The sequence below is a fragment of the Bombus vosnesenskii genome, unplaced genomic scaffold, assembly GCF_011952255.1.
Source record: "Bombus vosnesenskii isolate JDL3184/JDL3185 unplaced genomic scaffold, Bvos_JDL3184-5_v1.1 scf7180000013293, whole genome shotgun sequence".
NCBI classification, from domain to species: Eukaryota; Metazoa; Arthropoda; class Insecta; order Hymenoptera; family Apidae; genus Bombus; species Bombus vosnesenskii.
In genome coordinates this window covers 2,890,376-2,902,180 of record NW_022882944.1, presented here as the reverse complement: position 1 = coordinate 2,902,180, position 11,805 = coordinate 2,890,376, and the positions used below count along the sequence as shown (strand labels likewise).

Sequence of the window (11,805 nt, the reverse complement as noted above, 5' to 3'; positions counted from 1 at the left end):
TTGTTTTCTCAGTCGAGTTCCAGCAAGCATTCGACACAGTCTACGGCGAAGTCCTAAGCTTAGCGTGATACACAGTCACAACTACTTACCAGTATCCAAGAGATCGTCATGGCAACCAGCACAATAAACTTGGAAAACGCGAGTGTAGAGGAAACGCGGGAGTTTTTAGATTCATTCGACATCGTTTTATCGGATTGCGATGGCGAGTTCCCACTGTCTACCCGTCTCATAAGTATTTTACATCGACATTTGCTTTTAAAATTCTTCCGATACTTGTCGTTTACAAGGTTACAATGCAACGATTCCTAAATTCTGTTGGCTTTGTTGCTTCGCGAAAGAGACTGCGTCCTTACGCACTGAAATTAATACGTCTCGTATTAATTGTCGCGATCATCGGAAATTACGTATTTACGTATATTCTTGTCACGAGAAATATTTCCATATACACACACATACACAAGGTGCTAAGCATCATTTCCATGAAAATATTCGAGTATTTCGAGATGGAGAATTTGGCAACCTCCTGTTTACCAATATGGTGAATCATAGACGATTATACTAACTTGACGTCTATTACTAGGTGTCCTTTGGTATCTTGACAAACCGATCCCTGGCTCAGCGCATACGCTTCGTAAACTACGGGACCTAGGCAAGCAGCTGTATCTATTAAGTAACAACAGTACCATAACCATAGACGAATTCTGCAAGCGTCTGGATTTACACGGACTAGATATCAAAGCGGTGAGTGTTGTTTTCGATGCTATCGACGGCGATTTCTGTTTGCCAGTGCGTGGAGAAATCGTTTATAGAAGATACATACACGGAGTATGCGGATTTGTAGGTAAAATAGATATGCGGGAATATAGTAGGTGCATTCAGTATCGGGAGCGGGTATTGTAGATAACACCAATTTATGTATGTATGCACATATTTGAATACCTATAGAAATTTTTTCTGGATATGTTACGCATGTTATACGAAACAATTGTACAATAGAAACGTAACGAAACTCCTACTCTCGAATAAATTATTTCCCCTTTAGAATTTTCTGTTCTATTGCATCTCGTATTCCGTTTCATAGCGAATGTTTTACAGAAAGAAGTAATAAACACCGCGAAAACCATTAGCTGGTATCTGAAGAAGGTTCAGTTCACGGGCGAAGCTTTCGTGATTGCAATGACACAATTCCGACAAATTTTAATCGACGATGGATTTAAACTCGTACCACAGGAAGTGAGTAACATTAGCAAAGCTTACGATCGAGATATATACATTGCTTCGAATTATTTAGAAAAGTAATGCCTATCGGATTGCGGATTTTTACGTATTTATAGGATATACGAACATGTTTTGTACAATACAGTCACGAAGCTAATCTTTAAAATTCATTTGCAGAAAACTCAGATCGTAGAGCATAAACGATACGAAGGACTAAAGGGTATCGAGGATGATCCAGCTATTAAAGCAGTGATCGTCGATTTCTGTTCTTCCTGTGATTGGACAAAATTAGCATTAGCCATTTCTTGCTTGAATAGAAAAGATGTTCTTTACATATGCGGTTGTAGAGAGGAGTGGCTCGTTTATCGTGGCGATAAGAGAATTTTAGGTACTTGCATACATGTTTGACCAAACTTCATTGACACCTCTCCTATTATTTGCATATTTATCTTTTTCTTTCTTCGACTGTAAATATTAAGATAAATATCTAGAGTCGAACGTTTCTAACTGTTTTTAATTTGTAATTATCTTGTCGTAATTTTGTTATTCCATTTGCATCACGCGCGCCTTTTAATAAAATACTAAATAAAGTGGAATCTATTAGGTATAAACATAAGTAACAAATTAATTAACAAACATAAAGGATTTACAACAATTACTTTATTTGCAGGTTCTGGTCCCTTGATCGATCTAATTAGCAAACAGAGCGGAAGAACACCATTAGAATTTGCCAAGCCTAGTGAAAATCTAAAAGATTATGTTTTTGATACGTGCAACGTGAAAGATCCAAGCAGATGTTTAATCATCGGCGACTCGTAAATATACCTTCGTATAATCCACGTTTCTTAATCCTAGTTTTTTTCTTTTATATTTAATATTTCACATTCCAATTTGTACATTTGGTAGAATTTTTTAGCTGTCTGATTATCACGTGGGTAGCTACCCCCAGCGGGGTACCATCTTCGTGTTTGTTAGATTATATCCTTTATGGATTATATCCTAATGTTCACAATTTTTCAAAGGAAATTTATGTTGCTTTTAACGTTACGACGAATCATTACTCGATCTTTAATCGCCTAGTATGAATCATTCTCTTTCTTGTTTCAGGATAAACACAGACATGAAATTCGGTGCTATGTGTGGATTTAAAAAATTGTTCGTCAACACGGGCACGGACAAAATAAACGAAGCGGCGATGGACGACGAGTGCTGCCCAGATTTCTATATTCCGAGTCTAGCGTTGTTAAACCCCCTTATCGATTCGTTGCAAAACGAATCGGCAAACTAGAAAAGTCGTGTTTCTCCTGTTTCCACTTGTCCAGTGGTAGGCTTTACAAACTGATATGTAACACGCCAAATTTATTTTCGTTATTAATGACAGAATTGTTCAAGATTTTTTGCTCAACTTTACAACTTCTCATTTGTCATCGATTTTTAGTCGCTTTAGACGATAATATTAATATCTGCGAATGTATAAGGAATAACTGTAAATCCGATACTAATAACCAATGAAACGAGATTTTATTTAATCAGTTCAATTTGCATTTCTGCCGAGAACTACTGACAAGGCGAAGGTTAAATGAAATATGCTAACTCTTATCAAAACCTCACTCATATCGCGCTTGTTCGTAACCGAGATAGAAAGAACATTTCCGATGTGTATATTATTCAGCGAAAATTGATGGCACGTTCGTGTATCTCTATCTTCAAATTAGTATCATTATCGTAATTGCTGTATTGGGTCACATATTTAGAAACTGAAGCTCCGCGGAATTTCTATATTAACAGTTCCAGACATGAAACACTTGACGTGAAATTATATCATGTATAAGACCAATTAAAATGAAGTGAAATTAGAAAATTAGCATATTACCAAATACAAGTAGCAATTATTTTCTTATTGTTAATTATATTGTGAATTTCCTATAAATCTTTCCCAGAAAAACTACAGTAGAACCTCGATTATCCGAAATGATGCTCCTATCTCGAATAATACGATAAGGTTTATCAGTATTCGTAAATCGCATAATAAGATAATAGAAAACATTTTGATAACGTCATATTGTTTAATTCGTTGTTTAATCGATTGAAAGTTTGATCGACTGCTTTCACATTACCAGACTATGTTTGTACTTTCGTACTCTTATGGTACGAAGACCATGGTACCATGTTATGGTATAACTTTCGAAGTTATGGTAAAAATTAAAGTAGCTCGGATAATACGGAACTTCGGTTAAACGGATTTCGGACAATCGAGATTCCTTTTTCCATTTTGTTATGTAATTTCTGTTTCAAAATTTAGCATAAAATCTGCATATATATTAGAAACAGACAAATGAGAATACATAATATATCACATAGATATCTAGGACAAACCTTTTTAAATTTCGCGATATAATTATCGGGATGGTTTAGCGTTATTGTAATTCATAGTAGAATGATTGAAATGCATCGAGTCATCGTACAAATAGATACCAACGTTGCGTCATTACCATTCGATGTATTACTCTCGATGTTATATCATCATTGGACTATGGATTTTTATATATTTCTAGTTAATTAGCAAATGCAAAAATACAGTATATAAACTATCCAAAGTATGACAACTCGTTACGATATTCAACGAGCAAAATAAATCTCTATTGAAATTCTATTTCTCCTATTCATAAAAATCTAAATTCGAATGGACATTTGTAACTCTAACGACATGCTAATCCTAACCTAAATATAACCTAACGCTAGTCGTCGTCAGGACGCTTTTGGGAAATGTAAGGTTTCAAATATCTAGAAAAGTCACATAACATATACAAATATATAAAATATCCAAAATGGAGTACCTATTACGATATTTAAAGGATGAAACAAATTCCTATTTAGAATTTGTTTCTTCAGTCTCGTTCATGAATATGTAAAGTTGCATAAATACCCGATAATATATTACTGTTATGGTGATTCAAAGAGAAGTGCAGGGTCAAGAGGTGGTTTCGAGAAAAATGACTTTTAATAACAAGTCAACGATTTCACATACATCACACTTATACTCGAAATATAAACTGTGATACCTTCCGTTTCGATAGGAAAAATTTCTTCTTTAATATATGTCGGAGATGAGAGGAAAGCCGAAGCCTTTCCTTGCAAATTTTGGCAACATCCTCTAGCACTCTAGCCTAGATTTTATCATAGCTGTAATTGTTCGAGATTTGTGATAGCGAGATTGGGTTCGAGGTGACAATTGGTCGCCGAACGGAGGTCTGGAGTGGTTGTATGGTTTTTCCGAGACATGCGGCCTCGCCACGTGTGAGGTTGCCTCGGAGGTGCCGATACAATGGGACATACATTATATTAATAATCAAACTCCAGTCAGAAACTGCCTAGCAACGACATTTGGAACTTTCTCGATGCTTCCAACGAGTGCGTATCAAACTCCAGGCAGAGACCGCCTAGCAACGGGCGTTTGAAACCTTCTCGATGCTTCAAAACGAGTATAGAAAACAAAATGCAATCGTACAGCGAGGAATATCTCCACGAGGTTGGCATTCGTGCGATTGCCTTGGAGAGTGACACATCGAGCATTTTCAACAATCGTATTTTGCGCCTAAGATTAGTTTACGTTTAGTAAAGAGTTATCCCGTTGACCGTGGATTCGTTTGAATCCAGAAAACATTGTTAATAGTGTTTATTAAATTTATTAGTCGTAAATCATATTATTCATTAAACTCATTATTCGTTAAACTTATTATTCATTAGACTTGTTATCTGTTAAACTTAATTATTCGTACAATTTATTATTCACTAACTTTATTGTTCATCAAAACTTATTATTCATTAGACTTATTATTTGTTAAGCTTTGTGATAGTCTTGTATATACGTGTAAATATAATCTCGGCTTTGTGAAACGATGGCTAATCCACGTGAAGAGTTGTAACGCGCCCAGAATCCCAATCTTAATCCCACATATATTTAGATTTTATAAAAATATATATGTATGACAAATAATAATTATTAATATAAATGAAATAATAAAAAAAATGTAATAAATAATAATGATGTACATATAATAAATTTTATTATATAATAATTTCTTACTAATATAATAATAATTATAACAATATATATATATATGAAAATAAACTATTTTCCTATTATTTGGTAGCAATGACTGAATTTAAGCGAAAGTTGTAGATACACCCTTTCGACTTAACATGGTGGAATAAGCACAGCTAAAAATTTTTTGTCTCTTGATTCCTCGTGATTTCAACGCGATTGTTCCATTCCATGGAAGTTATCGGTCGAATCATGAACTGCGGTAAAAAAAAAAAAAAAAAAGAAAGAAAGGAGAATAAAGGACGTTCGTCACGAGTAAATCGCCTTTGACGCTTTCTGGTCAACGACTGACGCGTTCACAGCGCACAATCGGCGACACCATAGACCTGCGCCGATAAGAGGTGGAGAAGGGGCACACGCAGTCGGGCCATTGCATAATACAATCGGCAGCGACACAGCACGGATACTCCGGAATGAAGAAAATACGCCTGTGAGCCCGAAACGACGGTTTGCACGAGTGCCAGAACCGCGAGGATCATGCAAGAACACCCGGTATGTACTTATCACGATAAAACACCTTTCTTTATTCCATATGAACACATTGTTCACGAGAATCGAGGTTTTTCGCTTCGTAAGCATCTGCACATTCTCCAAAAGTGTTTGAGAATCGTATAAGTTTCTTTCGCACCATGCAACGTGTTAATGTAGAAACTGTAATAAGGGTTCTCGTTAATTAGAGTGGAATTTATTTTCAAATAAACATGAATGCAGCAGCGAGTTGCTTACGCGATGCATATTTCAGTTTTTCATTCAACGATAAGAGAAGACGCGAACCAACACTTTTCATAAAAGTTGACATAAATATAAAAGCTAATAAATTTCCATCGATTGAAATGAAATTTGCATTCGAATGAGATTATTCACTGCGCGTGGATTATGCGATGCAGATGTTTTTCATTTGACGACGAGAGACGCGAGCCGATGTTTTCCAAAAAGTATCGGAAAATTCTAAAATCAATTCCGCAGACACTTACTACTAACACCGTGTCAACGTAGCAACTCTGATAAAGATTTTCGCTGATTAAGATTGAATTTGTTCTCACATTGAAGAGAATATCGCGAGTGAGTGTTACCTGTGATGCAGACCAAGTTAGAGAATTTGGATACGATATCAAGGCCACGGGTCGAGCTGAATTAGAAGAATTGATCTTTCCGATTGCTTGCGAGTATGGCGTTGTTTGAACTGATAATTGTGTTCTGTAAATGTTAAGTGTAATTGTGTTTGAAAGTGAGTAACATAGATGAATTTTGAGCGATATCTTTGAGAATGTTAGTAGATGAGAATTGTCTGGAACGATCAAAAACTACGAGCAAACACACCGCGCTAAGCCTCTTTGTAGCAGGAATTCGATTAGGAAACAATGGCATTATGCTCGATTGTTACTGTACGTGTTCGACGCAGCTTCGACTTTTCGGATGACGAGCATTGTTCTTAGACGGCCGCGTGACTCTAACAGCTACGTGAATTTTGGATATAACTTGCTACATAGGTCGATTATAAAGTGATTCGAGAGAGATTGACGATTAGTCGATGCTTATCTAATCTCGTTGAGGAAAATTACTGATGCTCTTCTTGTCACAATAAGTCTTTAGATAAACATAACATAAAACGGTGACTAAGGCGCTATGGCAGAATCGTAAAAAAAATGTTATGTTCGTAGACAACAGATAACAAGAAAATGGATTTTTTACCGAAACAAATTAATGGACTTTAGGAATATGGGAGCGAGTTAAAAATCTAGAAATTTATATGTTTCATATGACGTGATTAAATTTTAATTATTATGACGAGCTAAGATATAATAATGGAACTTCATAAACTTAATAAATAATGAAATGGATTAAGAATTCTGGAATTTCTTTAGCATAGTTTCAGTTGAACTTGAATAATCGTTTGCGCTCTACTAAAAATCGTTGACAAAAAGATTTCAATCAAAATTCAAACATCCAAACCTACGACAAATTTTTATCACTCTAATTATATTTCAATTATTATTTCTATGATAAATTATGCAAGAATGGATTTTGACCGAAATTTAAGTCAACATTATAGAAAATTATACAAAACAACTCCAATCAAAATTCAAAATTCCAAGGCTACAAAAAGTGTCTATTCCAAATTTTAGAACATTTTATCCAAAAGTATTACAACTAAATTTAAGCTGTTATCTTTCCTCTACTAAAAACATTCTTAAAAAAATTTTTTTCTTATCAAAATGCGGAGCTTCGTTAGAAACGTTTTTAACGTTTCCACGAGCACTTTTTTAGCAGCCATTCCATTAGGCCCTGTTCCATTTTAACTCAAGGTCGTATCTTTTTCTAGTACTGGCGCTCAACCATCGCGATAACGTGCGGTTTCGTGGTCATCCTCGCGGCTGCTGTTTGGACTATAAGGAAAACTTCCCATGAAAAACGGAAGCGGTCTCGAACAAATGATTCAAAAGAGCCAGACAAAGTGAACGCGAATGTTAATAGCGAGAGCAATATAAATAACAAGAACGAAGTAACTCGCGAAGAAGATGTAAATGCGGAGAAAAATGAGGAAACATACGACAAGCAATCTCCAAACGATAAGGAATATCCGAACGATGAGGAATATCCGAACGATGAGGAATATCCGAACGATGAGGAACGTCCAAAGGATGAGGAACGTCCAAAGGATGAGGAATGTCCAAAGGACGATACGATTGCCGAATTACCAGATCCAAAATGGGAGAAGGTTGGCCAGATTCAAGAACTATATATGTATCCATTGAAATCTGGACGTGGAAAGAATGTAAGGGAATGTGACTTTACCGAATATGGAATGAAATTGGACGATGCAGGAAAGTTCACCCTCAGAGACAGGTAAGCAAACTTTTTATGATAGTTCACCTAGATATGATCTTCGATTCTAGGGAAAATTTTATTTGTCAGTAATTTTTTTGTCATGTACCTTGGTTTTGGCCTTAATATTAAACATGATATATCCACGAATACAGTAAAAATGTTATTTATCATGTTTCAGATTAGTTACGCTGTATTATATCAGGTTTTTTTAGTTTTTTTAGTTCTTATATTTGCTTAAGTGCATTTTGCTTTTGATAAACGTTGAATTTTTGTGTAGAAAATTTGTTTCTCATTTATTGAGAATTGATTCTATTATAGCAATTGCACTGTCGCATAAATATGTCAAAGCTTTTGTAAAAAGATAATGTCCATTGTTAGGATCATTCTTCAGCCCTAATACTCATCCTAGCTCACGTTCTCCAGTGATTATCCTACAGAACCTTTAACACGTATACTATGAAAATATTAAAAAACAAGGAAACATGCATTATTTTCATTATATCATTAACATTTATACTTGTTTCTTCAATGAAACGTCATCAAACATCTTCAAACTCCTTTCACAATATTCTATTAACATTTCCAACTCTTTCAGCTCCGTTCTAATAAAATTATAAAATTCGATCATGTACTTCCACTGAAACGTCATTTATATTCACTATACAGAAATTTCACTGCACTACAATAAATTAGCTTCACTATACGAGAACATTGTATTACAATACATATAACTAACAACAACGACATATAACTAAATCCTACAGACCCCTTCCCAAAGGAACCAAAGATGAATCCCCTGCTGTTCATCAGAATGTTTCTAGTGTACAACGAGGAAACTGGACGCTTTCAAACCGGAAGACAATACCCAACCTTGATCCTGGTGAGTTTATCGGCGGTGGATGAGAACAAGGTGAAGTTGGAGGCTGTAGGGATGCCCAGCGTGATCTTCGAGGTTCCAAAGAACTTGAAGGACGCGTCTGAAGCCGTGCAGTGCAAAATGTGGTGGGGAGAACCAGTGAAGTGTATCGATTGTGGCACGGAACCCGCCGAATGGCTATCGAGGTTCGTATTTGCATCTCTTCCCTTTCTACCTCGTAAGTAGGTTATGAATTTTTACGCACTTGTAGGAAATTTGAAAACGTGAAACTGTTGCGCTTAATACGAAGAGATATAAATATTACCAAAATAGGCTGCTTTCTGCGATATTTGAAAGATGAAACAATATCTTCAAAAATACGAATTCGCACAGAAATTTCTCGATAAATCTTATTTTCCCCTATTTCTCGATGATAAATGTGTCCTATTGATTTTTAATCGGATAAATTAATTCTGACTTGCTTCGACATTGATGCACTTGGAAAATTAAAAAATCAAATTGGTGGATTTCTAAATTTTTATTAATTTTCATTATTGCTATTGATTTGTAATTAATTCATATTAATTTTCATTGATAAGACTCACGTTTTTTTGTAGATTTCTGACTGGAACGACTTCTGGTCTTCGACTGGGGTACACGATGATGGATAGAAGAGACGTTTTCGTCGATCCGTGGAAAAAATTCACTCAAGTATACCGGACACTTAGAAGCGAAGATACCGTAATTATCTCAATTTTTGTCTTCCTTTAAGCGGGAAATTCATATATTTTGCCGATCGAAGGGATATTTTCTAGGGGCTGTTCAGTGATCTGGCCAGTTATATGTTAATGACCACAAGCTCCGTTGAACAACTGAACGAAAAATTGGAGACACCAGTGTCTACTCTACAATTCCGTCCAAATATTTTGGTCTCTACGCAACAACCATTCGAGGAAGATGAATGGGAATGGATTAAAATTGGTGAACGTGTCGTGATTAGGAACGTCAAACCGTGCTCACGGTATAGTAAACATATTTTAATTATCATGCACTCTTAAGTGATTAATTTTATGTGTCCTTGATATCATCAAAATATTGCAATTTAAAACAAATATTTACAACGACGGCGAGTAAATTTATAAAATAAACGAAATAGATATATACAGGACGTTTCAAAATTACATATTCCGTGAATGATTCATTTAGAACGCTATAACAGCGAGATTCTGCTATGTTTCTAGGCGAAGATTCTTCAAAGGTTCTTACGCGAAGAAATATGTATACTTTGCTTTAGTAGTTAACGCATATACCGCTAATATACTCTGCTTATGATGTACGATCCATAAGATCCTTAACATCTTAAAAATTTTAAGTGTAACATTTATCCACCGTTTCTCGAAATGTAGAATTCAAGTTACGGATTACTCGAACAATGCAATTCATATTTCAGATGCAAACTAGTGGGCGTGAATCCAGAAAACGGCGTGATGGACAAGGAGGAGCCGTTGAAGACTTTAAAATCGTACGACGAGATACACTATCTTCATCGAGCACATGGATAAACCAAGAACTAACAACTACACTGGTTGACAAAAGTCTTTGTACATATAATTGGTTTTTTCTGTATATCGTGTGTGTCATATAAAACATTTTAAAATTGTAAAATGTTTCACGTAACGTGCCTTATACGTTGATTGAAAGTGTCCATAAGTGTACAAATAACTTTCGTGAGCCACTGTACGTCAGAGATTCGCCTTTATTGAATCAATTTCTAATCTTTTCCAGTTTCAGGGAGCCAACTGACCCAGAACGAATCTCGCTGGAGGGCAAGGCGCCAGTTATGGGGATATATTGTGGACTGTACGTTACTGGAAGAGCGAAGATCGGCGACGAGGTGTTCATTCATCGGTCTAATGATTCGTCGGTAGAATTGAATCATCGGGAGGCAGAAAATCCTAGATAGATAAGAAATATATTGAAAACTAACTCGCTTTCGATGGCCTTTCTATTTCAAGATAGATAAAGTTCGTGCGTTAAAAAAGATACCGATATATGTACGTTCATGTTTGATGAACAATTATGGATTATAGTATTTTCAGGCGAACGACTCAATCGAGTAATTTCTAGAAGATTGGAAAGACTTCAAGACAATATAAATGCGCCATTTGTACGATCGATTCTTGTCAATTCAAAGCTATGTAATTGTTATACATTGTATATGTATGTTAGGTGTCCTAAAATAATTGGCACTGGTTTGCATTGGTGTTTCCCAATTCATGTATTTTAGGGCACTTCAGAGATAATGTTTAAAAATCGTTATGCTAAATAAAGTTTTGATTGTTATACAAAGTCCATGTCTATTATTTTCTTTTTTCTTCCTTTTCCATGAAACCCAAGCTAAGTTTGAAAATGATTTTACTTGTGATTTTACCTTAAAGAAGAATTAACTATTTTAGGAAGAAATGATATATAATATTATATGAAATTAATACAGAGATATAAATTAATTTCCTATTAAAGACGATACAATACACACTAAAAAGCTGAAGATTTAGAGAAACAGCAGTTAACGTTCACAAATTTCACAAGACACCATCACCGTTGAAACAACTAGATGAACATTTTTTCATGTTTATATCTTCCAAGTAGAAGGATGTTGTAACAGTTTGTAGATCAGCTGAAATCTTATTTCGCGAGTGATACGAACGAAGACTCCGAGACGAATGGTGTATGATCGCGAGAGTAATTGCATAGTAGATAAATGGTAATCAGAGGCCATGTTAGATAAAGAGAAATG

The 11,805-nt window shown here is 35.3% G+C and overlaps 2 protein-coding genes across 6 annotated transcripts; both read left to right on the top strand.

Moving 5' to 3' along the window:
• LOC117232739 (4-nitrophenylphosphatase) lies at positions 1 to 3,126 on the top strand. The gene is made up of 6 exons (XM_033492343.1): positions 1 to 202; positions 581 to 741; positions 1,096 to 1,233; positions 1,396 to 1,606; positions 1,889 to 2,033; positions 2,326 to 3,126. The coding sequence occupies exons 1-6, from the start codon at positions 109 to 111 to the stop codon at positions 2,504 to 2,506; spliced, it is 930 nt and encodes a 309-aa protein (XP_033348234.1). The 5' UTR covers positions 1 to 108; the 3' UTR covers positions 2,507 to 3,126.
• A 2,482-nt stretch (positions 3,127 to 5,608) lies between these two features.
• LOC117232736 (mitochondrial amidoxime-reducing component 1-like) lies at positions 5,609 to 11,358 on the top strand. Of its 5 annotated transcripts, XM_033492338.1 has the most exons (8): positions 5,610 to 5,815; positions 7,647 to 7,898; positions 7,935 to 8,170; positions 8,963 to 9,214; positions 9,626 to 9,749; positions 9,824 to 10,029; positions 10,459 to 10,530; positions 10,794 to 11,358. In XM_033492338.1, exons 1-8 carry the CDS (start codon positions 5,801 to 5,803, stop codon positions 10,969 to 10,971), a joined length of 1,335 nt encoding a protein of 444 aa, XP_033348229.1. In that variant the 5' UTR covers positions 5,610 to 5,800; the 3' UTR covers positions 10,972 to 11,358. The 5 variants fall into 5 exon arrangements, with proteins under 5 accessions (XP_033348226.1, XP_033348231.1, XP_033348230.1 ...); XM_033492335.1 differs by having other exon boundaries at positions 5,609 to 5,815; positions 7,647 to 8,170; XM_033492340.1 differs by having other exon boundaries at positions 5,609 to 5,815; positions 7,647 to 8,170; positions 10,459 to 10,609; positions 10,800 to 11,358.
• Positions 11,359 to 11,805: the final 447 nt, after the last annotated feature.

Bases quoted from the DNA above. Each gene is read 5' to 3' on its own strand.
- LOC117232736 (XM_033492335.1), top strand. The intron at 9,750-9,823 runs GTAATTATCTCA...GATATTTTCTAG, and splicing joins CACTTAGAAGCGAAGATACC to GGGCTGTTCAGTGATCTGGC. The intron at 10,030-10,458 runs GTATAGTAAACA...TTCATATTTCAG, and splicing joins AACGTCAAACCGTGCTCACG to ATGCAAACTAGTGGGCGTGA.
- LOC117232739 (XM_033492343.1), top strand. From the start codon at position 109: ATGGCAACCAGCACAATAAACTTGGAAAACGCGAGTGTAGAGGAAACG. The intron at 742-1,095 runs GTGAGTGTTGTT...AATGTTTTACAG, and splicing joins ACGGACTAGATATCAAAGCG to AAAGAAGTAATAAACACCGC. The intron at 1,234-1,395 runs GTGAGTAACATT...ATTCATTTGCAG, and splicing joins TTAAACTCGTACCACAGGAA to AAAACTCAGATCGTAGAGCA.